The 25,878-nt window shown below is 47.7% G+C and overlaps 2 protein-coding genes across 3 annotated transcripts in view; one reads left to right on the forward strand and one right to left on the reverse strand.

The window, feature by feature from the left end:
• On the forward strand, positions 1–12,726 carry LOC147096090 (suppressor APC domain-containing protein 2-like). The gene is made up of 5 exons (XM_085975021.1): positions 1–481; positions 3,060–3,206; positions 5,565–5,666; positions 7,517–7,639; positions 11,624–12,726. The coding sequence occupies exons 1-5, from the start codon at positions 404–406 to the stop codon at positions 11,750–11,752; spliced, it is 579 nt and encodes a 192-aa protein (XP_085831147.1). The 5' UTR covers positions 1–403; the 3' UTR covers positions 11,753–12,726.
• A 4,805-nt stretch (positions 12,727–17,531) lies between these two features.
• Positions 17,532–25,878, reverse strand: part of vars1 (valyl-tRNA synthetase 1) — a 126,185-nt gene continuing 117,838 nt past the window's right edge. For both annotated transcript variants that reach the window (XM_085975023.1, XM_085975022.1), the window contains exon 31: positions 17,532–20,996. In XM_085975023.1, coding sequence (XP_085831149.1) covers positions 20,928–20,996 — 69 coding nt within the window. In that variant the 3' untranslated portion in view covers positions 17,532–20,927. The remainder of the gene's footprint in view (positions 20,997–25,878) is intronic.

The raw sequence follows: 25,878 nt of genomic DNA on the forward strand, positions 1-25,878 counted from the left end.
AGCAGTTTTGCTGCAGTCAGCAAAGTCGATTGTTGAAAATGGAAAAACAAAAAAGCTGCCGTTTGCCCGCCGGCTAATCCGGCGCCTGCTTTGTCTGTCTAACAGGTGGAGCAGCCCCTCTCTGCTTTCATTCCTGCCACAGCTCAAGAGGCGAGGCTGGTGACGAGGGGCAGGGGAGGAGGCAGGCCGACAGGCAGCAGGAACTCTCTCCCTCGCTGTGCCTCAGCGCATCCTGCTGTGGCTTCTCCGCCCTGTCTGTGTGTGGGTGGACGGGGCGTGCGGTGATCGCATGCACCCACCGACTTTTTTGACCGCCCCCCCAACCCCACTGTCAGATAGGGTGACGGAGTGTCTGGGGTGGGGGACCCCCTGAGCTTCTCCCCCCCTCCCCCCTCCACCCCGAATGCCTGTGGGACCTGGCTACACCCTGCTCATCATCCCTCTGCACAGCAGTCTGGAAGCAACCAGGTTCTTCCTGTGGGTGAGTTTTTTAATTTCCCCCCCCCTCCCTTTTTATTTCAGCTTGGCAAGCCTGTACAGAAGAAAGTTATCTCCGTCCTCTTTCTGGTCCGCCCCTCCTCCTACTAACCTGCAGTTCAGTGCTCCTTAAAAGGGGCAGCGTCTTCCTGTTACAGGGAACACAGTTCAGTAAAGTCGCGTTAGTTTCCAAAATTTCTGTGGCGCCTTTCACCACCTCAGGACGTCCCAAAGCGCTTTACAGCCAATGAAGTACTTTTTGAAGTGTGGTCACTGTTGTAATGTAGAAATGTGGCAACTAATTTGTGCACAGCAAGCTCCCACAAAACAGCAATGTGATAATGACCAGATCGTCTGCTTTTAGTGATGTTGGTTGAGGAATAAATATTGGCCAGGACACCGGAGAGAACTCCCCTGCTCTCCTTCGAAGGCAGTGTTGGTACAGCGGTTACTTATCAAGCAGATTCTCTTATGTACCATTACATGACATAAGTTGCAAATCACTCTTTAAATAGCGTCTTGATACCGAGATTCCCTCTTTAAAAGGAACCCTGATATTGAGACTCCCCCTTTAAAGGGACCCTGATATTGAGACTCCCCCTTTAAAAGGGACCCTGATATTGAGACTCCCTCTTTTAAAGGGACCCTGATATTGAGACTCCCTCTTTAAAAGGTGCCCTCAAACTGAGAACAAAAGGACGAAATCTTAAAATTAGAGCTCGGCCGTTCAGGAGTGAAATCAGGAAGCACTTTTTCACACAAAGGGTGGTCGAAATCCGAAACTCTCTCCCCCAGAAACCAGTCAATTGAAGCCTTCAAGACTGAGGTATGATTTTTGTTCAGTAAAGGGTAACAAGGGACATGGAGAAAAGGCAGGTCAATGGAGTTGGGATGCAGGTCAGCCAGGATTTAATTGAACAGGCTTGAGGGGCTGAATGGCTTCCTTCTGTCCCTCATGTTCCTCTGTTACAGAGTGAGGCCCACTGCCCCCAGGCTGTTTACACAGTCTTGCTAAACATTCATCTGCACGAGGAAAAGCCAGGCTCCCCAACAATAACTATCGTCGGAGTGAAATTCGACTGGGCTTCACTTGCTTGTCGACCCATTGAGAGGGGGACGGAGGGGCTTGCCGGTGAATGCACTCCTGTCAATGAGATCCTTTGTGATAAGTAACGTCAGCGTATGAAAGACATTTGCAAACACCATAAAAAAAAACAGGCACTAAAAATAGATGAGTCACGAAAGCCCCGGAACTGGACTGAGAAAAAACCACTTCAAACTGCAGTAGGAGTCCATGCATGTAAATGTTATTTAAAAAGGCTTTTTATTTTATATGGCAAAACTAGGGCCTTCCACCTGTCCAGTGTTATATCCCACGGTCTTAGTGCCCTGCCTAGAAGTGTGTAAAATGCAAACTAGGCAGCATTATTACCTCTGGTTCCGCACTGGTTACTTTGCTCATAATGTTAATAGGAAGAAAGATTTGCATTTATATGGCGCCTTTCATGACTTCAGGACGTCCCAAAGCGCTAAGTGTCTAAAGGAGTGTCTTAAAGGAGGAGAGAGAGGCAGAGAGTTTTAGGGAGGGAATTCCAGAGCTTAGGACCTAGGCAGCTGAAGGCACGGCTGCCAATGGTGGGGCGAAGGAAGTGGGGGATGATGTAAAATGGGCGATATCGAATGGTCTGCCCATTAAACACAACCACCGATTTCCCTTGCCCTTGAAGTCAACAGCAGGGAATATCTGGTGGAGCGTATAGCAGGCGGCTAATTCTACATTGCCCATTTTACGCTATCACCCATATATTATAATATTACAAACCCCCCAACAACCCCCCTGCCCCACACACACAAGAGCCAAACTTGCCTCTTAAATTCCTGAAGTGGTTCCTGAGGTGGTGGATCTGAGTTATACTGCTGGCCCACTGCAGGTGCCCCTGACCCCCTCAAAAGTCAGGCAATTTGGACTGATTTGGGGTGGGTGCCCGAGCTCTTTTGGGGCAAATATGTGGCGTGGGGGGGCGGAAATGGAAATTTCTCTGCGGCACATTGCCACATTGCGTCTGGCGGAATCCGCGACAACTTTAATCCCCTGCAGCTCCTTCCTCTGACCGTCTCAGCAATGCAACCGATCACACGGCGCCAGAGACCCGCAGGCATCCCAGCAACGGCGGCATTCTCATAGCGCTACCACCTTATAGCGGGCCATTGCATATAGCGGTGACGTAAGAAAACTACTAGGCACTTGGTCTAAGCGTTAAAGCTTTAATCAACTGTTTTACAACATGGAGGTCTAGTTGTGTCCTTCACTAGTTCCTGTTAAGAATGTTCTGCGCAAGCTGGGCCCGTGCCCGAGTATTTATACTCTCCCTGGACAGCGCCACCCGCAGGCTGCTCAGTATTATTTCATAAGTCTTTCTTTCACGAATGACTGATTCATGTCGGCGGGCAAATCGCGTATAGCAGGCAAATCGCGTGCGCGGTAAACGCTGGGGACTGCAACAGTGCTGAGTCATTTAGAGGCCGCCAGACACGATCCGTAAGAGTGAGTGCACCTACCATGTAACCGCTGTATCTTTCAGCTGAAGCGAGTGAAGGAGCTAGAGCAGCAGCGCGATGCCCTCTGGCACGGGCTGGAGATGGTGGAGCGGGCACGGGACTGGTACCACCAGAAGATCCACACCGTGCACCAGAGGCAGAGACAAGGCGGCAAGAGATTGACAGACAACGTGAGCACGATATGGAAACATTCGGTTTGGTTTCTGCTTTTGGGGAGGGTGAATACCAGGGAAGGGCAACCATATAGTTAGGAGGAGAGACTTGAGATGCGAAGGGAATCAAGGGATATGGGGATAGGGCAGGAAAGTGGAATTGAGGTAGAAGATTGGCCATGATCTACCAACCCCGGCCTCTTCCACCCAGAAGGACAAGGGCAGCAGGCGCATGGGAACACCATCACCTCCAAGTTCCCCTCCAAGTCACAGACCATCCTGACTTGGAAGTATATCGCCGATCCTTCATCGTCGCTGGGTCAAAATCCTGGAACTCCCTCCCTAACAGCACTGTGGGAGCACCTTCACCACACGGACTGCAGCAGTTCAAGAAGGCGGCTCACCACCACCTTCTCAAGGGCAATTAGGGATGGCCAATAAGTGCTGGCCTTGCCAGCGATGCCCACATCCCATGAATGAATAAAGAAAAAAAATTAAATGATCTAGTTGAATGGCGGAGCAGGCTCGATGGACCGTATGGCCGACACTCTTATTTCTTATGTTCTTATAAAGGGATTATTTCCACTGGAGGTTAAGAGGTGATTTAATAGAGGTTTTTTAAAAAAATTCTGAAGGGCTTTGATGACGTGAATATGGATAGAGGGGTGTAATTTTAATCCAACTCACTTGTTGGGAAACAGACGGGATCGGGTGCAACGCTGGTTTTATCCCCCGCCCGATTTTATTCTCCATTGAGGTCAACGGAAAGTAATATCGAGCAGGGGGGGTGTTATAAAACTGGCAATTACCCCCAGTCCATTCCCTCTGGAGTTTTTAAAAATTCATTTATGGGATCAGGGCATCGCTGACAAGGCCAGCATAGTTTGCCCATCCCTAGTTGCCCTTGAGAAGGTGGTGGTGAGCCGCCTTCTTGAACCGCTGCAGTCCGTGTGGTGAAGGTGCTCCCACAGTGCTGTTAGGGAGGGAGTTCCAGGATTTTGACCCAGCGACAATGAAGGATCAGCGATATACTTCTAAGTCAGGATGGTGTGTGACTTGGAGGGGAACTTGGAGGTGGTGGTGCTCCGATGAGCCTGCTGCCCTTGTCCTTCTAGGTGGAAGAGGTTGCGTGTTTGGGAGGTGCTGCCGAAGAAGCCTTGGCGAGTTGTTGCAGTGCATCTTGTAGATGGTACACACTGCAGCCACGGTATGCCGGTGGTGGAGGGAGTGAATGTTTAAGGTGGTGGAGGGGGTGCCAATCAAGCAGGCTGCTTTGTCCTGGATGATGTTGAGCTTCTTGAGTGTTGTTGGAGCTGCACTCATCCAGGCAAGTGGAGAGTATTCCATCACACTCCTGACTTGTGCCTTGTAGATGGTGGAAAGGCTTTAGGGAGTCAAGAGGTGAGACACTCACCGCAGAACACCTAGCCTCTGGCCTGCTCTTGTTGCCACAGTATTTATGTGGCTGGTCCAGTTAAGTTTCTGGTTAATGGGGACCCCCAGGATGTTGATGGTGGGGGATTCGGTGATGGTAATACCGTTGAATGTCAAGGGGAGGTGGTTAGACTCTCGCTTGTTGGAGATAGTCATTGCCTGGCACTTGTGTGGCACGACTGTTACCTGCCACTTATCAGCCCAAGCCTGAACATCGTCCAGGTCTTGTTGCATGCGGGCATGGACTGCTTCATTATCTGAATGGTGCTGAACACTGTGCAATCATCAGCGAACATCCCCACTTCTAAGTCAGTGACAAGGGGTCCTTAATTTAAAATCGCCACTAAGAGAGAGAGGTGGACGGTTAGCAAAAATTTCTTTACGCAGACGGTGGTTGGCGCGTGGATGGCTTTGCCACAGGGAGCGGTGGGAGCAGAGACAATTGCATTTTTTCTCGAGGGCGATTAGGGATGGGCAATAAATGCCACCCTTGCCAGCGACGCCCATGTCCCATGAACGAATTTAAACAAAAAATCTTTAAAAGGAGATTTGGGTAAAATCAAGGCTCTGGGGGGGAGATTGGGATTAGTTTTGGATTGGCTGAGCAAAGAGCTGGCACAGGCCGATTTTGCATCCTTCTGTGCAGTAAACTTCGACCATTCTACAAGAGTTGCCCTCAGCGTTTCAAGGGATTTTTAATGAGCTGATAATCCGAGGCTGGTGGTGAGGAATGTGCTCTCAGGATGCTCCAGAGGCCCCATTCTCTTGGATCCTAAATGGGCTCCTTTATTTGGTACTTGGGAGGGATTCCAGGACTTGTATGCGTCAGTACCTTCAGGACAGGAGGAGAGAGCTGGGAGCTGGGATATTAAAGTTCAAACCTGAATATTAACTCTCATTTTTATCTGTAACTTTCCCCCTCCCCCCCCACCCTTCTCTTAGGATTACGCTTCCAAGTCTCACCCAAGCCGTGCCTCCCTTCTTCTGGATAAGATTCAGCACGTCAACTACTGCCTCTGTGACTTCATTTCCTGTGCAGAGAGGGTCAGTTCCCCGCCATTGGCTCTGTTATTTCTGCCTAAAGAAAGAAAGAACGTGCATTTCTACAGCGCCTTTCACGACCTCAGGATGTTCCCAAAGTGCTTTGCAGCCCATGAAGTACTTTTGAAGTGTAGTCACTGTTGTAATGTAGGAAACGCAGCAGCCAATTTGCGCAGAAATTTAATAATGATCTTCTATTTTAGTGATGTTTGTTGAGGGAAAAAGTACTGGCCAGTAATCCCCTCCACTTCTCCAAACTAGTGGCACGTGGGTTCTTTCACTTCCACCTGAGAGAGCAGATGGGGGCCTCGGTTTAACGTCTCATCCGAAAGACGGCACCTCCAACAGTGCAGCACCCTCTCAGTACCGCAATGGGAGTGTCGGCCTGGATTACATGCTCAAGTTCCTGGAGTGGGACTTAAACCTACAACCTCTTGGCTCAGTCAGGCGAGCAAGCTACCCACTGAGCCACGGCTGACACCTTGTGTGCCTCAGGGTTAACATAAGAACATAAGAAATAGGAGCAGGAATAGGCCACTTGGCCCCTCGAGCCTGCTCCGCCATTCAATAAGGTCATGGTTGATCTTGGGCTCAAAGCCACTTCCCTGCCCGCTCCCCATAACCCTTCACTCCCTTATCTTGCAAAAATCTGTCTATCTCCACCTTAAATGTACTTAATGACCCAGCCTCCACGGCTCTCTGGGGCAGAGAATTCCACAGATTTACGACCCTCGGAGAGAAGAAATTCCTCCTCGTCTCAGTTCTAAAAGGGCGACTCTTTATTCTGAAACTGTGCCCCTGAGTTTTAGATCATTATTACATTAGGATGCAGTCAGGGAATATGGATTCACTGCGAGGCCCCCCCAGAGCTCTGGAATATGGGTTTGTGCCTGGAAATCATCCCACTGCAGGGCTGTCATGGAAAAGTGTGGAGGCTTGAAGAGGAGAGCAGCGAGCTGGCCTGCATCTATTCATGTTAATCCCCTCAGCTGTGTCCAGGTGGCTTCCAGTATTAACTTGATCCAATAGTCTAATCTGCTTCAGCTGTTCAGAAAAGATTAAAAATAATGGAAGACAGTGCCACGGTTAACAGCCGCAGCCAGTATATTGTATGAAAGTACTCATTTATTCGTACTATTAATGAGAACACCATCTAGGCCGACAGTCCCAGTGCAGTACCGAGGGAGCGCTGCACTGTCAGGGGTGCCGTCTTTCGGGTGAGGTGTTAAACTGAGGCCTCGTCTGCTCTCTCAGGTGGACATCGAAGATAGGTCCCATGGCACTATTTCACATTAGAGCAAGGGAGTTTTCCCCAGGTGTCCTGGCCAATATTTATCCCTAAAGCAACATCAGAAAAACAGATGATCTGGACATTCTCTCATTCCTGTTTGTGGGAGCTTGCTGTGCGCAAATTGGCTACATTACAGCAGTGACTACACTTCAAAAGTACTTCATTGGCTGTAAAGCGCTTTGAGACGTCCCGGGGCCGTGAGAGGTGCTATATTTCTTTATTTTCCTTTAATTAATTAGCATTGGCACAATTTACTGAAAAGTACCAGGAACCGATTGATTCACTTTGAAGCAGTCGACAGGTTAAAACCCCAATTTTATTGCCATCCAATGAGATATGATTGGGGCGGGGAGAGGAAACGAGAAATATTCTTGCCAGCTGCAACTGTTTCCCTTGCTTTAGCCCAAATTGGACTCATTCTTAAATCAATCGGTCTTGTGTTCTGCTGGTTATCGTGAGAGTAGGAATAAAACGGTTCGATAAAACACTAAATGAACAAAAAATGTAAATTAAAAACCTCTGGTTGGCTCCTCGTCACCTGACTAGTCACTGCTTCTTCCAGATGTTGCTGCCCCACCACCGCACCGCGCAGCCTGGCGCTCAAGATCTGCCAAGCGGGAAGGACGGAAAGTCCCTGCAAGAGACCGTGGACGCGCTAAAACAACAAAATCGTTTGCTGAGCAAGGTAATAAAATGTCAGCGGGATATTCAGCGTTAATAACATTAAAGAAACCATGAGAATGAGGGACACGGTCATGGTTAATGGGTCAGTTGGGAGCAATCAGGGCCAATGGGCACTGTTAAGCAGTCAACCTCCCTTCTCCTCTGGTTCACAACAGCATGTCTCGAGTAAGCACGAGACTACGCAGTGGAGTACACGGATCAGACTTTATTGATGCACAGTAAAGGTGACAGGTCTTAACTGCAGACAGAGAGTGGCTTTACCGATTTCTGTATCTTTCGAGCCCACTCTGACAAACTGTTAAAAACCGTGCTCCTTTAAACACCATATTTTGACTACAACAAAGGAAAGTGTCAAAATGATGGATCTATTTCCCAAATCCTCTGGAAACAGACTATCTATGAAAACAGTTTGCAATTGTTTACCTCAGAACCATTTCCCCAGCACGAGACTTCCTGACGTAGCATTTTCCAGCATCTTTAACCAATTGTTATCTGTATCTAATGGACACTTATTTCCCATGTTTATCACCCTCAAACTAAATGTTAACCATTCATGGGTGAGGTCATCATGGACACTTATTCCCTTGCTCAAGCGTTTTATATTTCAGGAAACAAGCAATGCCTTCTCCTCAGACATTTCAATGTCATTCTGCTTATACCTTGGAAAGCCTGACAATGAATTCCTTTTACGACACTTCCAGGAAAACCTATTGCATTAAGATACAAAGTAGTTCGACTGTTAAAACAATGTCCAGCAAGGCACTTCTTGCTGATTAAGGTCAGTTTGAACAAGGCACTGTGCAGTCTGGTGTTAAACCACACGAACTAGAAGGACCCAGGCTCAATTAAGCAACAGTGAGTTGGATGGCCTTGCCAGCCATCAGGTGGCAGTTGTGCCAGGCATCGGTCCTTGCCAAAGGAGGACACAAATAACCTCCCAGAGATGTCGGGGAACATAGGGTCTAATGAGAGGGAGGAACTGAAAGAAATCAGTATTTGTAGGGAAATGGTGTTAGGGAAATTGACGGGATTGAAGGCCGATAAATCCCCAGGGCCTGATAATCTACATCATAGGGTACTTAAGGAAGTGGCCCTAGAAATAGTAGATGCATTGCTGGTCATCTTCCAAAATTCTATAGACTCTCGAACAGTTCCCATGGATTGGAGGGTAGCTAATGTAACCCCACTATTTAAAAAAGGTGGTAGAGAGAAAACGGGGAATAACACTGACATCGGTAGTGGGGAAAATGCTAGAGTCCATTATAAAAGATGTAATAGCAGAGCACTTGGAAAACAGCGACAGGATCGGACAAAGTCAACATGGATTTACAAAAGGTAAATCATGCTTGACTAATCTACTGGAATGTTTTGAGGATGTGACTGGTAGAATAGATAAGGGAGAACCAGTGGATGTGGTGTATTTGGACTTTCAGAAGATAAAGCACAAGAGATTAGCGTGTAAAGTTAAAGCACATGGGATTGGGGGTAAGGTACTGACTTGGATAGAGAACTGGTTGGCAGACAGGAAGCAAAGAGTTGGAATAAACGGGTCTTTTTCCAAGTGGCAGGCAGTGACTAGTGGGGTACCGGAGGGAGCGGTGCTAGGACCCCAGCTATTCACAATATATATTAATGATCTAGACGAGGGAACTAGATGTAATATCTTCAAGTTTGCAGATGACACAAAGCTGGGTGGGCGTGTGTGCTGTGAGGAGGAGGCAGAGAAACTCCAGTATGATTTGGACAGGTTGGGTGATATGGCAGATGCAGTATAATTTGGATAAATGTGAGGTTATCCACTTTGGTGGCAGAAACAGGAAGGCAGATTATTATCTGAATGGCAATAGATTGGGAAAAGGGGAAGTGCAACGAGACCTGGGTGTCCTTGTGCACCAGTCGCTGAAGGTAAGCATGCAGGTGCAGCAGGCGGTTAAGAAGACAAATGGTATGTTGGCCTTCATAGCGAGAGGATTCGAGTACAGGAGCAAGGATGTCTTGCTGCAGTTGTACAGGGCCTTGGTGAGACCACACCTTGAGTATTGTGTACAGTTTTGGTCGCCTTATCTGAGGAAAGATGTTCTTGCCATGGAGGGAGTGCAGCGAAGATTCACCAGACTGATACCTGCAATGGCAGGAATAACGTATGAGGAGAGATTGGGTCAATTAGGCTTATATTCGCTAGAGTTTAGAAGAATGAGAGGGGATCTCATTGAAACTTATAAAATTCTAACAGGACTGGACAGACTGGATGCAGGAAGGATGTTCCCGATAGCCGGGGAGTCCAGAACCAGGGGTCACAGTCTAAGGATAAGGGGTAAGCCATTTAGGACAGAGATGAGGAGGAATTTCTTCACCCAGAGCGTGGTGAACCTGTGGAATTCTCTACCACAGAAGGCAGTAGAGGCCAATTCATTAAATATATTCAAGATGGAGTTAGATATATTTCTTAAGGCTAAAGGAATCAAGGGATATGGGGAGAAAGCAGGGACAGGGTACTGAATTTGGATGATCAGCCATGATCTCATTAAATGACGGAACAGGCTCGAGGGGCCGAATGGCCTACTCCTGCTCCTATCTTCTATGTTTCTATCTCTGCATATTAGGCCACCAGGACATTCAAGGGTTACATAGGAACAGGAGGAAGCCCCTCGGGCCCATTCTGCCTTCAATGAGATCATGGCTGATCTGTATCCTAACTCCGTCCACCTGCCTCGGCTCCCTCCATACCCTTAGCTAGCAAAAATCTAGCACTCTCTTAATTGAGCTTGGCATCTACTGCTTTTTGTGGGAGAGGGCTCCACACTTCTACCACCCTGTGTGTGAAGAAGTGTTTCCTAATTTCTCTCCTGAATTGCCTGGCTCTGATTTTAAGGTTGTGTCCCCTTGTCCTAGACTCCCCCCACCAGCGGAAAAAATGTCTCACTATCTACCCTGTCAATTCCTTTCAAAATCCTAAAAACCTCGATCAAATCACCCCTTAACCTTCTATATTCCAGAGAATACAAGTTTATGGAATCGCTCCTCATAATCTAACCCTTGGAGCCCTGGTAACATTCAGGTGAATGTGCATTGTGCTCCTCCCAAGGCCAATATGTACTTTCTAAGGTGTGGTGCCCAGAACTGTACGCAGTACTCCAGATGTGGTCCAACCAGAGCTCTGTATAGCTGCAGCAACACATCCTCCTCTTTATATGCTCACCTTCTAGTTATAAAGGCTAACATTCCATTAGCCTTTTAGTTTACTTTTTTGTACCTGACCACCACTACATTTTAGTGATCTGTGTACATGGACCCCTAAATCTCTTTGGACCTCCACCATTCCTAGCTTTTCACCATTTAAGAAATACTCGGATCGATCCTTTCTTGGTCCAAAATAGATGACCCCACACTTAACCCGCGTTGAAATCCACCTGCCACAGTTTCGCCCACTCACTTAATCTATCAACGTCTCTTTGTCACTCTATGCCCCCGTCTACTCTACTTACTCTACCACCAATCTTTGTGTCATCGGCAAACTTGGATTACCCAATAATCCTAGGATTCATCCACAAGTCATTTGGTTAAAGTGCGCTCCAGATTATAACAACACGCTGCGTTAAAAAAAAATTCATCTCCCCCTCTGGTTCTTTTGCCAATTATCTTAAATCTGTGTCCTCTGGTTATCGACACTCATGTCACTAGAATGAGCTGCCTGCAAGAGTGGTGGAAGCAGATTCAACAGTAACTTTCAAAAGGAAATTGGATATATACTTGAAAAGGAAATAAATTGCAGGGCAGGGGGGAAAAGGGACAAATTGGATTGCTCTTTCAAAGAGCCGGCATCACAGGCACAATGGGCCGAATGGCCTCGTTCTGTGCTGTATGAATCTATGCCCACCCCTGGTAGATGCAGGACTGCATCCAAACCTTCTGCCTGCTGCTCCAGTTCTGCCCTTCTACGGAAATGCAAATGGAGTGTGACGCTGACTCCGTTTCTGTTCAACAGGAAGTGTGGAAGAAAAGCCAGTGGATCACACAGCTGGAGCAGGAGAAGGCGGTCCTCGTCCAACAGCTACTGGAGGCCCAGTTCCAAAGCCACACTCAGTCCAGCTGGAACAACTCCATCCTTGTCTAAGTTTGCTTCAAGGCACCGGTTAACCTTTCGTCCGGTGGGGGCCAGAACGGCCGTGGATTTTCCAGCTCGCCGCGCCTCCTGCGGTAAACATCTAGCTACGATATTGTACGTCGGGAGCTTTAGAAGTGTATAATAGAGAGAAAGAAAAATCACAGCTGCTTCTGAACATAGATAACACTTGCGGAGGGGGAGGGTGGCTGGGGTGAGCAGACAACCTGACCGACAGTCACCAGAAACGCACCCGAAACATGCCAATTCTCATCAATTTTTGCAAGCGCCCAGTCAGACAACATTTGATGCCGAGCCACATAAGGAGATATTAGGACAGGTGACCCAAAAGCTTGGCCAGAGAGAGGTTGGTTTTAAGGTGCGTCCTAAAGGAGGGAAGAGGTACAGAGGCGGCGAAGTTCAGGGAGGGAATTCCAAAGCTTAGGGCTAAGGCGGCTGAAGGTACGGCCGCCAATGGTGGGGCGAAGGAAGTGGGGGATGCGCAAGAGGCGTGAATTGAAGGAGTGCAGAGACCTCAGAGGGTGTAGGGCCGGAGGAGGTTAGGGAATGCCGAAGCCGTGGATCGTGGCGATTTCACCACAATCCCTAAATGTTATTAAAAGGAGATTTTGCTACACACACACACACGCTGATTGTGACATCACGAAGCCCTGCCCACCGACATCATAAATGGTGGCCATGGATTATAGGAAAAGTTTCCATTCATAAAATCACCGAGTAGAACTTTAGGGTGTCGCTGCTGCTTCCAGGCTGTCTGTGGCTAGCAATTCGAGAGTTTAAAACCAGTTAAGAAAGGATGAGTGGCAGGCTTGGATTAGTGAACAGATATAGTGTCTTTCAAAAGATTTAGGGATACGAGGTGATTCAGGATACCTCCCCTTTGAAACGCAGTACTGCCACATCTGTGTACATATCACACGCTGTACTTTAAGATCATTACTGCAATAAAGATCTCTGTTTTTCTATGTGGACTGATTTGTAGATTTATTTTTTGGAGGTGTGGGGTGGGTTACCTTTAACCAAACTCGCTGGGTGGGAATCCCACGCACTTGGGCGCAACACCGGTTTTAAACCCTGCTTGATATTATTCACTTCTTTTGAATTCATTTCACAGGATGTGGCCGTCGATGGCAAGGCCAGCATTTATTGCCCATCCCTAATTGCCCTCGATTAGGTGGTGGTGAGCCACCTTCTTGAACCGCTGCAGCCCGTGTGGTGAAGGTACTCCCACAGTGCTGTTAGGGAGGGAGTTCCGGGATTTTGACCCAGCGACGATGAAGGACCGGGCGATATATTTCCAAGTCAGGATGGTGTGTGACTTGGAGGGGAACCTGGAGGTGGCGGTGTTCCCATGCGCCTGCTGCTCTTGTCCTTCTAGGTGGTGGAGGTCGCAGGTTTGGGAGGTGTTGTCGAAGAAGCCTTGGCGAGTTTCTGCAGTACATCTTGTAGATGGTACACACTGCAGCCACGGTGCACCGGTGGTGGAGGGAGTGAATGCTTAAGGTGGTGACTTCAATGGAGAGTAAAACTGGGGCGGAGTGTAAAACCAAGGTCGCAAACCTGTTCTCGCCAGTTTCCCTGACGGTCGGGTTAGGTTAAATGTGCCCCTCGCTGTCTGAGGTCTGACAGGCTCGAGAGCAGCAGCAGCAGCAGCCGTGAACGTCAGTCCCAAGGGTCATGATGCCTCATCTGCCCATGGTCAGCTGGAGTATTGGGGCCAATTCTGGGCACCGCACTTTAGGAAAGATGTCAAGGCCTTGGAGAGGGTGAAGAGGAGATTTGCCAGAATGGTACCAGGGATGGGGGACTTCAGTTATGTGGAGAGACTGGAGAAGCTGGGATTGTTCTCCTTTGAGCAGAGCAGGTTAAGCGAAGATTTAATAGAGCTGTTCAAAATTACGTGAGGGTTTTGATAGATAGGGAGAAACGGATTCCAGTGGTTAATAACCAGAGGACACAGATTTAAGATAATTGGCAAAAGAACCAGGAGGGAGATGAGGACATTTATTTTACGCAGCGAGTTGTTGCGATCTGGAATGCACTGCCCGAAAGGGTGGTGGAAGCTGACTCAATAGTAACTTTCAAAAAAGCAATTGAAACTTGAAAAGGGAATTGGATATATACTTGATGAGGAAAAAACTGCAGGGCCACGGGGAAAGGGCAGGGGAGTGGGACTACTCGGAGAGCTCTTTCAAAGAGGCACAAGGGGCCAAATGGCCTCCTTCCATGCTGTAGGATTCTTGGATTCTCTCCGGTCAGAGTCCCGTTCCTGTTCCTCAGTCACAGTCCATCCTGACGTCAGCAGCCCGCACCGGACCCTGCTTCAACCTTGCAATTCGGAGGCTCCGAGTCCGGCTCACGCACAGAAAAGACGAGCGTTGTAAACGTCGGGGATGTTGGTCGAGGGATAAATATCGGTCCAGAATGCCGGGGGGGGGGTGGGGTGGGGTGGAAGCACGGCGGAGGGGGAGAACTTCTGCGAAAGAGACCATGGGATCTTTTACGTCCACCCGAGAGAGCAGACCAGGGGGGTGCCTCGGTTTAACGTCTGATTGAAAAGACGGCACCTCCGACAGTGCAGCGTTCCCTCAGCACTGCACTCCAGCCCTCGAACTGTACCCCCAGCCAGGCGTCTGTGCCTTCCGGGAAGAGGAAAACGATGAAGCAAAGAAGAAACTGGCAGCGGGCACTCACACTGCAGAAAGATTTACAGGCTGCAGTTTACAGAGTGAAGCCCCGAGATACTTATCTACAAAATTCATCTGTTTCCCAGGCTGTTTGTGTTCGCTCTATCCCTCCCTCCCTCTCTAATACATTGCCTTACATAAACACTGCCCTTTTAAAGAGATTAAGAAAATTATTTTTATTACCAGTTATTTTAAGAAGCAAAATGACTCAAAATGTACTGCAGGCATTTAAGAGAGAGATTACTGTATCTACATCATTCAGGCAAAACTACTTTTTCCCCCAACACCCACAGACTCTTGTCTCTTGTCTCTAAAGATCTATAAAAAGAGATTTTGCCCTTTACGTTTACAATGAAATAATTACAGATTAAGTATTTCTAGCAGCAAGAAAATATCATTGTTTGTAATAATTAACCGTTGTAATAATAACTATCCATTGTAATAACTACCCATAGATCATTCCCATTTGTGGGACCTTGCTGTGCGCTAATTTCCTGCAATGTTTGCCATCTTTCGGGTGAGACATTCAACTGAGGCCCTGTCTGCCCTCTCAGCTGGACATCATAGACATAGAGTTATACAGCACAGAAAGAGGCCCTTCGGCCCATCATGTCCGGGCCAGCCATCAAGCCCTGTCTATTCTAATCCCATTTTCCAGCACTTGGTCCGTAGCCTTGTATGCTATGGCATTTCAAGTGCTCATCTAAATGCTTCTTGAATGTTGTGAGGGTTCCTGCCTCTACCACCGTTTCAGGCAGTGAGTTCCAGATTCCAACCACCCTCTGGGTGAAAAAGCTTTTCTTCAAATCCCCTCTAAACCCCCTGTCCCTTACCTTGAAACTATGCCCCCTGGTTATTGACCCCTCTACTAAGGGGAAAAGTTCCTTCCCATCTACCCTATCTATGCCTATCATAATTTTGTACACCTCAATCAGGTCCCCCCTCAGCCTTCTCTGCTCTAAGGAAAACAACCCCAGCCTGTCCAGTCTCTCTTCATAGCTGAAGCGCTCCAGCCCAGGTAACATCCTGGTGAATCTCCTCTGCACCCTCTCCAATGCAATCACATCCCTCCTATAGTGTAGCGACCAGAACTGCACAGTGTATTCCAGCTGTGGCCTAACTAGCGTTTTGTACAGCTCCATCATAACCTCCCTGCTCTTATATGCTATGCCTCGGCTAATGAAGGCAAGTATCCCATATGCCTTTTTAACCACCTTATCTACCTGTCCTGCTGCCTTCAGGGATCTATGTACATGTACACCAAGGTCCCTCTGACCTTCCTAGGATCCTACCATTCATTGTGTATTCCCTTGCCTTGGAAGTCCTCCCAAAATGCATCACCTCACACTTTTCAGGCGTAAAAGATCCCGTGGCACTATTCCGAAGAGGAGCAGGGGAGTTCTCCCCGGTGTCCTGGCCCATAGTTACCCCTCAACCACCAGCACTAAAAAAGCAGATCTTGGGGTCATTATCAGGTTGCTGTTTGTGGGACCTTGCTGCGCAGCAAATTGGCGGCCGAGTTTCCCACATTACAACAGTACAAAAAAAGTACTTCATTGGCTGTAAAGCGCTTTGGCATGTCCTGAGGATGTGACAGGCGCTACAGAAATGCATGTTCTTTCTTTCTGTCTAGTGTAGGCACTGAAGTGTTGGTGTTGTCAGAGTGGCAGGCAGTGACTAGTGGGGTACCGCAGGGATCGGTGCTAGGACCCCAGCTATTTACAATATATATTAATGATCTAGACGAGGGAACTAGATGTAATATCTACAAGTTTGCAGACGACACAAAGCTGGGTGGGCGTGTGTGCTGTGAGAAGGATGCCGAGAAACTCCAGTATGATTTGGACAGGTTGGGTGATTGGGCAGAAGCATGGCAGATGCAATATAATGTGGATAAATGTGAGGTTATCCACTTTGGTGTCAAAAACAGGAAGGCAGATTATTATCTGAACGGCAATAGATTGGGAGAAGGGGAAGTGCAACGAGGGCTGTGAAGGCTAATTCAATAAATATTTTCAAGAGAGAATTGGATATATTTCTGAAGGCTAAGGGGATTAAGGGTTACGGAGAAAAGGCGGGGACGGGGTACTGAACTGGTAAGATCAGCTATGATCTCAGACGAAGATCAGCCATGATCTCATTGAATGGCGGAGCAGGCTCGAAGGGCCGAATGGCCTACTCCTGTTCCTATCTCTATGTTTCTATGAGACCTGGGTGTCCTTGTGCACCAGTCGCTGAAGGTAAGCATGCAGGTGCAGCAGGCGGTTAAGAAGGCAAATGGTATGTTGGCCTTCGTAGTGAGAGGGTTTGAGTACAGGAACAAGGATGTCTTGCTGCAGTTGTACAGGGCCTTGACGAGACCACATCTTGAGTATTGTGTGCAGTTTGTCATCACCTTATCTGAGGAAGGATGTTCTTGCCATGGAAGGAGTTCAGCGAAGATTCACCAGGCTGATACCTGGGATGGCAGGAATGACGTATGAGGAGAGATTGGGTCGATTGGGCTTATACTCGTTGGAGTTTAGAAGAATGAGAGGGGATCTCATTGAAACTTATAAAATTCTGACAGGACTGGACAGACTAGATGCAGGAAGGATGTTCCCGATGGTCGGGGAGTCCAGAACCAGGGATCACAGTCTAAGGATAAGGGGTAAGCCATTTAGGACAGAGATGAGGAGGAATTTCTTCACCCAGAGAGTGGTGAACCTGTGGAATTCTCTACCACAGAAGGCAGTTGAGGCCAATTCATTAAATATATTCAAGAAGGAGTTGGATATATTTCTTAAGGCTAAAGGGATCAAGGGATATGGGGAGAAGGCAGGGACAGGGTACTGAGTTTGGATGATCAGCCATGATCTCATTGAATGGCAGAGCAGGCTCGAGTGGCCGAATGGCCTACGCCTGCTCCTATCTTCTATGTTTGTCCCTAGATGTATTTAGCTTATTGGCACCAATTCCACTGACAACTCTTTAAAATCAATTAATGGTGTCGCATCTGACTGATCGATATTACCAGGACTGAACTCGGTGCATCTCTTCACTTAGCGGTTAATTAACAAAAAAAAAAAGCACTGAAGACTGTAAAGAATAAGACAGCGGTCTTTAATGAAACCATAAACTTTATTTAAACACCGTCACCTGACAGTTTTAAGCGGACAACTGTTGAGAGATGGAGGGAGAGGGGAGGAGAGATGGAGGGAGAGAGGAGGAGAGCGGGAGGGAAAAAGATCTGTTTGAGTATCTACCCGTATTTGGGGCGGGGGGGGGGCGGGGAAGGATGTTGGATGGGGAAAAGAGAGCGTGGTGGAAAATAGGATTGTAGCTACTAGATCGACACCTACACAGCAGGAGCAGGGTCGAGGGGACAACTACAATAGACTGGTGCTCCAGTGACAAACCACCTAAATATGGCTCAATCACTTAACAATTCCATAGCGGACTAGACTGCAGAGCAGGTCCATCGATAAAGAACATGGGCATCCTTCTCCTGATTTCCTCTCCCTTTCTTCCAGGTGGCACTGCCCAGAGGGAGACCGAACCAGGAATGGAGACAAATCTTTCTGTCCCCCCTGCCCACAACAGAAACCAACTTAATGCCACCCCCCCCCACCCCCCTTCTCCATCACCCCGGGCTTAAGGAGCCTGTGACTACAAAACTGATGCCCCCGGACTAAAGGAGACACAAGGGCAGCAACTGTGCTCGGCAAATCGGCGATCCAAATAACCAATTGAAACATCCAAGCAAGGTTTCTACCTCTCTTCCCTTCCTCCCCACCCACTCGCCCCCCCCCCACCCCTTGCACCCAAATATTGGCCACCAACGGCAGAAATTCCTAAATTCTGGACTAAGTCACGGGGTGAATGTCAGAGTGCAAACCTGAGGGTCTCTTTTTGCAGCAACGGATTATTTTGAAAATGTCCGTGAAACCTTTTTTTAAAACCACGTAAGGAAACAAACAACTGACGGGGGGGGGGGGGGAACCCCTGGCTCAGTGCTCCTCTTATTCCACATTCAGATTCTGGCTAACTGGCAATTAAAGTTCCTCTAAGAAGGTCCAATCAAACTCCAAACTCCACCCCCCCCCCCCACAATCAACACACTTAAACCCAACAATCTGAAACATGCCTCCATCAAATGCAGAGAACAATTGTTTTTAGAAACCATTAGAAAAATAGATCAACACATAGCCCGTGTTCAGGGACTGCTCACATCACCATGCCACACTCTTGCACCTTCAGCACAGTTGGAAAGTTCCCAGTTAGGGGCACGGGAGGCCAAACTCATTTGCTTGACACTTTTTAATCGAAACGGTTCAAGGAGACTGGGGCGGCAGCGAGCGCTGCAACAGAAGACTCGGTTCAATCTCTGACTCTCACCGTGGCTCAGGTCGATGGCATTCTCGTCGCACTTACAACCGAACCGCACAAAATCCAGTTGATGATTTCTAAAACCCCACCACCAGTCCAAAATCTGACCCAGGACTGTAGAATCAACCGGCGGTTTGAAAAGTTACCATCGAGGTCTCCGTTTGTTGGCTTCAGTCACGACTGTGCCCGCGTTGCTTATAGTGCCCCCCCCCTTGAGCTCTATCGGGGAGTCTCTAACTACAATGTTAACTTGCCCTTTGCGTTTTGATTATGCTGTGGGGGCAGGGGGGGGTGATTTGAACCCAACTCTCCGGGCGGGAATCCCCACAGGATCGGGAGGAATGCCGGTTTTACAGCCCCGCCCAGTATTACTCTCCTTCGACTCCAATGGAGAGTAAAATCGGGTAGCGTGCAAAGTCAACATTTAATATATTTTTCTGGGGGCGCGGGCCATTCAAAACGCCGCACATGTGCGGTTTTGCCTATTTAAAAGCCGGTGAGCCGGCTGCGCGGGAGCTGCAGAGCGGCCATGCAACTTAAAGGGACACATTGGCGATGGGGGGGAGGGGGGGTGGGGGTAAATCCAGCATCGCTGCCGATACCGTCAGTTTCCCGACCGGCACGTTAGGTTGAAATTGCCCTCTGGTGTATTTTCAGCGTCTGCGGTTTTGTTTTTGCTCTCTTTTTTTGATCTCGGCTACATTTGTCTAGTGAACGATTGTCTCCCGACACGCAGGAAGTTCCAATCACCTTTGAAAACCCCTGACGTCAGAAATAAAGCCCCGGCTTCGAGGACCTGTTATTTAGGAGAGCGGAGTGGGGGGTGCATGTGGAGGGAGTTAAAGCAGGAAGCGGGAAACCTGCAGGTGGGAAACACGGGCTGATCGAACTCCACCAAATTCCACCTCCATTGTGTGCCATCCACAGCCGCCACAAACCAGTGCATTTCACTGGCTGGTTCGAAGCGTTGGGCCACTTCCCACATTAGGTGCAACAGTCTCATTGAAGCATACAAAATCATTACAGGGCTTGATAGGGTGGATGCTGGGAGAATGTTTCCCTTGGCTGGGGAGTCCAGAGCCAGGGGTCACAGCCTCAAGATAAAGGGTAGGCCATCAGGTCTGAAATGAGGAGAAATTTCTTCACAGAGGGTGGTGAATCTTTGGAATTCTCTGCCCCAGAGGGCTGTGGAGGCTCAGTCATTGGGTATATTCAAAACAGAAGTCGATAGATTTCTGACTAGTAAGGGCATCAACGGATATGGCGATAGGGGCAGTGAATGGAGTTGAGGCAGAAGATCAGCCATGATCTCATTGAATGGCGGAGCAGGCTCGAAGGGCCGAATGGCTTACTCCTGCTCCTATTTCTTATGTTCTTATGTAAACCGATCAACAATAGCAGCAGCAGCTCACAGGCCATAACACTCATCGAGGGGGGGGCGGGCGAGCGAAAAACCACAAACGCTGGAAATAAAGAGGGAAAATGCTACACGGCCGCTGCAGGTCACTCAGCGTCTGAAGGAGAGGTTAGGCCCCCCGTGGAAGGACCCTCCTCCCCCAGTTCCTTCTCTCTTCCAGACGCTGGCCGGCCGGCCGACCGTTCAGCTCCAGCATTTCCCGGATGTAACTGGGTGCTTGCCAGCTGTGCTCCGGGCGAGGTTGGGATTTGCTGCTTCAGGGACCACGCTGGGAAGTCGCACATCTGGGAAAAGCCTGCACCCTCAGCCCGTAATTTCCCGGCCTGTAACAGTCGCGGGGAGTGCAGAATTTCCCAAATCGCGGCGGGTGCCAGGAACGCCGGAGCAGCAAATCCCAGTCCGAGAGTGTGAAGGGCCGGTCGCTCCTTCCCTGGATGTGACGATAAAACGTCTGCAGGTTAGGGAAAGAGCGGGAACTTGTACGTGAGCAGGGCAGGGCGAGCGGATGCACTTAATCTGAATGTAACCCACAACGAACACCGCCCCCCCCCACCCCAAAATCAGAATTCAGCACGAGCCCCATGACCACGTCCGGAGCCTTACACAACTACATCATCTCTGGTACGGTCATGGTCGCAGGAAGGGGCTTGGAGCTCGGAAGAATTCCATACGAGGCTCCTTCCATTAAACGAGTCTAGATCATCTTCTCAAAGTTCACGATGGCTTCTTCTACCTTCTGCAATTCAGTCTCACTTTGCTTTAGCTGTGAAACAAAAAAAAAACAAATAAGTATTTCTCCCTTTTTAAGCTTAAAGCTCTTTGGTTTATAGTTTCTAAGGTGTGATATTCACCATCTAGAATCGGGGCAGAGAGTATTTAAGAATAATATTAATAAATGTAATTAATTACATAGAATGGGAGATCAGGTGATGTGTTGCTGCTGCAATATGTGGGAGCTGGTGGACACCATTGATGCTCACGGTGATCAGATTTGCAGTAAGTGTTGGCTGCTCGAGGAATTCCGGCTCCGTGTTGAAGAGCTGGAGTCCGAGCTTCAAACACTGAGACACATCAGGGAGGGGGAGAGTTACCTGGACTCTGTGTATCACGAGGTATTCACACCAATTAGATTAATTAATTCAGATGTAGTCCGTGGCCAGGGTCAGGATGGTGTGACTAGAAGTGAGGCAGGTACGGGGATCCAGGAGGTAGTGTTGGAGGAGCCGCAGCCCTTGCACTTGTCCAACAGGTTCGAGGCTCTTACTCCCTGTGGGGATGGGAACAGGGACTGCGGGGAGGATGAGCAACCTGGTCACAGCACCGTGGAGCGGGGGGCCATTCAAGTGGGGGGAGTTAAAAGAAATGTTGTAGTGGTAGGGGATGGTATCGTTAGGGGGATAGATAGAGTTCTTTGCAGCCAAGAGCGAGAGTCCCGAAGGCTGTGTTGCCTGCCCGGTGCCAGGGTTAAGGACATCTCCTCTGGACTGGAGAGAAACTTGGAGTGGGAGGGGGAGGATCCAGTTGTCGTGGTCCATGTTGGTACCAACGACATAGATAGGACAAGGAAGGAGGTTCTGCTGAGGGAGTTTGAGCAGCTAGGGGCCAAATTAAAAAGCAGAACCACAAGGGTAATAATCTCTGGATTATTACCTGAGCCACGAGCGAATTTGGCTAGGACAAATAAAATTAGAGAGTTAAATGCGTGGCTCAAAGACTGGTGTGGGAGAAATGGGTTTTGCTTCCTGGGACACTGGCACCAGTACTGAGGCAGGAGGGAGCTGTTCCGTTGGGACGGGCTTCACTTGGCCAATGCTGGGACTAGAGTCCAGGCGGATCATATAACTAGGGCTGTAGAGAGGGCTTTAAACTAACTAGTGGGGTGGGGGGGGGAGGTTCCTAGAGAGCAAATAATAAAAATGACAACAGAGAAGGTCATAGACTTAGGTAGCAGTGGGGAAATTAAAAACCAGAGTGTGTCAGGAAGGGGCAGAAGGTATGGAGTAAAAGGTAAAGTAATAAAAAGGGCAAAAGCAGGAACTAAGTGTCACAAAACATATTTGAAAGTTCTCTATCTGAATGCACGTAGCATTCGTAACAAAATAGATGAGTTAATGGCACAAATAACTACATATGGGTATGATCTTGTGGCCATTACAGAAACATGGCTGCAGGGTGACAATGCCTGTGAATTAAACATACCAGGTTATTTAACGATCAGGAAGGACAGGCAGGAAGGAAGGGGAGGTGGGGTGGCTATGTTAATAAAGGAAGGAATCACTGTAATACAGAGAAATGATATTGGGTCAAAAGATCAGGATAATGAAACAGTTTGGGTGGAGGTAAGGAATAATAAGGGGAAAAAAACACTAGTGGGCGTAGTCTATAGGCCTCCGAACAGTTGCAACGCTGTTGGACGGAGTATCAATCAGGAAATAGTTGAGGCTTGTAATAAGGGAACATCTATAATTATGGGGGATTTTAACTATCATATTAATTGGGCAAATCAAATTGGGCAGGGCTGCCTTGAGGATGATTTCATTGAGTGTATTAGGGATGGGTTTCTTGAGCAGTATGTAATTGAACCGACCAGGGGGCAAGCAACCTTAGATCTGGTCCTGTGTAACGAGACAGGATTAATTAAAAATGTCCTAGTAAAGGATCCCCTTGAAATGAGTGACCATAACATGGTTGAATTCCATATTCAATTAGAGGGTGAGAAGGTTGGATCTCAAACAAGCGTGCTAAGCTTGAATAAAGGAGACTGAAGGTATGAGAGCGGAATTGAGTAGAGTGGATTGGGAAAATAGATTAAAGGGTAAGACGATACATGATCAGTGGTGTACATTTAAGGAGTTATTTTACAACTTCCAAAAAATATATATTCCACTGAGAAGAAAAGGGTGTAAAAGAAAAGACAGCCATCCGTGGCTAAGTAAAGAAATTAAGGATAGTATTCGACTAAAAACAAGGGCATATAAGGTAGCCAAATCTAGTGGGAGGATAGAGGATTGGGAAAACTTTAAAAGACAGCAAAAAATAACAAAAAGATTGATTAAGAAAGGGAAGATAGATTATGAAAGTAAATTAGCAAAAAATATAAAAACAGATAGTAAGAGTTTTTATAGTTATATAAAAAGAAAAAGGGTGGCTAAAGTAAATGTTGGTCCCTTAGAGGATGAGACCGGGAAATTAATGGTGGGAAATATGGAGATGGCAAAAACACTGAATCAATATTTTACATCAGTCTTTACAGTAGAAGACACTAAGAATATCCCAACACTGGACAAACAGGGGGCTATAGGGGGGGAGGAGCTAAACATGATCAAAATCACTAAGGAAGTGGTACTCGGTAAAATAATGGGACTCAAGGCGGATAAATCACCTGGACCTGATGGCTTACATCCTAGGGTCTTGAGGGAAGTGGCGGTAGGGATTGTGGATGCATTGGTAATAATTTTCCAAAACTCCCTGGACTCGGCAAAGGTCCCGGCAGACTGGAAAACTGCTAATGTAACACCCTTATTTAAAAAGGGCAGTAGACAGAAGGCTGGAAACTATAGACCGGTTAGCCTAACATCTGTGGTAGGTAAAATTTTGGAGTCCATTATTAAGGAGAAAGTAACAGGACATTTGGATAATCATAGTTTAATTGGACAAAGTCAGCATGGTTTTATGAAGGGGAAGTCATGTTTGACAAATTTGCTGGAGTTCTTTGAGGAAGTAACATATAGTGTGGATAAAGGGGAACCAGTGGACGTAGTGTATTTAGACTTCCAAAAGGATTTGACAAGGTGCCACACAAAAGATTATTGCTTAAGATAAAAAATCATGGGATTGGGGGTAATATTCTGGCATGGATAGAGGATTGGCTATCTAACAGAAGGCAGAGAGTTGGGATAAATGGTTCATTCTCAGACTGGCAATCAGTAACTAGTGGTGTTCCACAGGGGTCAGTGCTGGGTCCCCAACTCTTTACAATCTATATTAACGATTTGGAGGAGGGGACCGAGTGTAACATATCAAAGTTTGCAGATGATACTAAGATGGGAGGGAAAGTAGTGAGTGAGGAGGACATAAAAAACCTGCAAGGGGACATAGACAGGCTAAGTAGGTGGGCAGAGATTTGGCAGATGGAATACAATACTGGAAAGTGTGAGGTTATGCACTTTGGCAGGAAAAATCGTAGAGCAAGTTATTATCTTAATGGCAAGAAACTGGAAAGTACTGAAGTACAAAGGGATCTGGGGGTCCTGGTGCACGAAACTCAAAAGGTTAGTATGCAGGTGCAGCAAGTGATTAAGAAGGCCAATGGAATGTTGGCTTTCATTGCTAGGGGGATAGAATATAAAAATAGGGAGGTATTGCTTCAGTTGTACAAGGTATTGGTGAGACCGCACCTGGAATACTGCGTACAGTTTTGGTGTCCATACTTAAGAAAGGACATACTTGCTCTCGAGTCAGTACAAAGAAGGTTCACTCGGTTAATCCCGGGGATGAGGGGATGGACATATGAGGAGAGGTTGAGTAGATTGGGACTCTACTCATTGGAGTTCAGAAGAATGAGAGGCGATCTTATTGAAACATATAAGATTGTGAAGGGGTTGGATCGGGTGGATGCGGGGAGGATGTTCCCGATGATGGGTGAAACTAGAACTACGGGGCATAGTCTTAGAATAAGGGGCTGCTCTTTCAAAACTGAGATGAGGAGGAACTACTTCACTCAGAGGGTGGTAGGTCCATGGAATATGCTGCCCCAAAAAGCTGTAGAAGCTACATCATTACATAAATTTAAAATAGAAATAGACAGTTTCCTAGAAGTAAAGGGAATTAAGGGTTACGGGGAGTGGGCAGGAATTTGGACATGAGTCTAGGTTTGGATCGGTCATGGCCCTGTGGGTAGCGGAGCGGGCCCAGGGGCCGTGTAGCCTGATCCTGCTCCTATTTCGTGTGTCTAATTCTGTTAGATTCAGGAGATGGTTCTGTGATAGTGGATTTGAGGTTAGGATCAGATCAGCCATGATCTTATTGAATGGCAGAGCAGGCTCGAGGGGCCGATTGGCCTACTCCTGCTCCTATTTCTTATGTTCTAAAATTAAATTCTTTACCCACTGAGTGGAGCTGGCTACCACTGGGGATGGTTGAAGCGAATAACATAGATGCATTTAAGAGGAACATAGGAACGGGAGGAGGCCATTCAGCCCCTCGAACCTGTTCCACCATTCGATGAGATCATGGCTGATCTGCCACCTAACTCCATATCCCCGCATTTGGCCCATATCCCTTAATACCTTTGGTTAACAAAAAATCTATCAATCTCAGATTTAAAATTAACAATTGATCCAGTGTCAATTGCTGTTTGCGGAAGAGAGTTCCAAACTTCTACCACCCTTTGTGTGTTAGAGTGTTTCCGAATTTCACTCAAAAAAGGTCTGGCTCTAATTTTTAGACTATGTCCCCTAGTCCTAGACTCCGCAACCAGCGGAAATAGTCTCTCTCTATCTACCCTATCTGTTCCCCTTGATATCTTGAAAACTTTGATCAGATCACCCCTTAACCTTCTAAATTCCAGGGAGTACAACCATAGTTTGTGCAATCTCTCCTCGTAATTTAAGCACCCGAGGGAGAAAGGAATAGAAGGATATGTT

This window comes from Somniosus microcephalus, unplaced genomic scaffold (genome assembly GCF_052327205.1).
Source record: "Somniosus microcephalus isolate GS21.2 unplaced genomic scaffold, FLI_Smic_1.0 unresolved_chr1, whole genome shotgun sequence".
Taxonomy (NCBI): Eukaryota; Metazoa; Chordata; class Chondrichthyes; order Squaliformes; family Somniosidae; genus Somniosus; species Somniosus microcephalus.

Excerpts from the sequence above, each read along its gene's own strand:
- LOC147096090 (XM_085975021.1), top strand. The coding sequence starts at position 404 with ATGCCTGTGGGACCTGGCTACACCCTGCTCATCATCCCTCTGCACAGC. Across the intron at positions 482-3,059 it reads CAACCAGGTTCTTCCTGTGG|CTGAAGCGAGTGAAGGAGCT; the intron begins GTGAGTTTTTTA and ends TGTATCTTTCAG. Across the intron at positions 5,667-7,516 it reads TCATTTCCTGTGCAGAGAGG|ATGTTGCTGCCCCACCACCG; the intron begins GTCAGTTCCCCG and ends TGCTTCTTCCAG.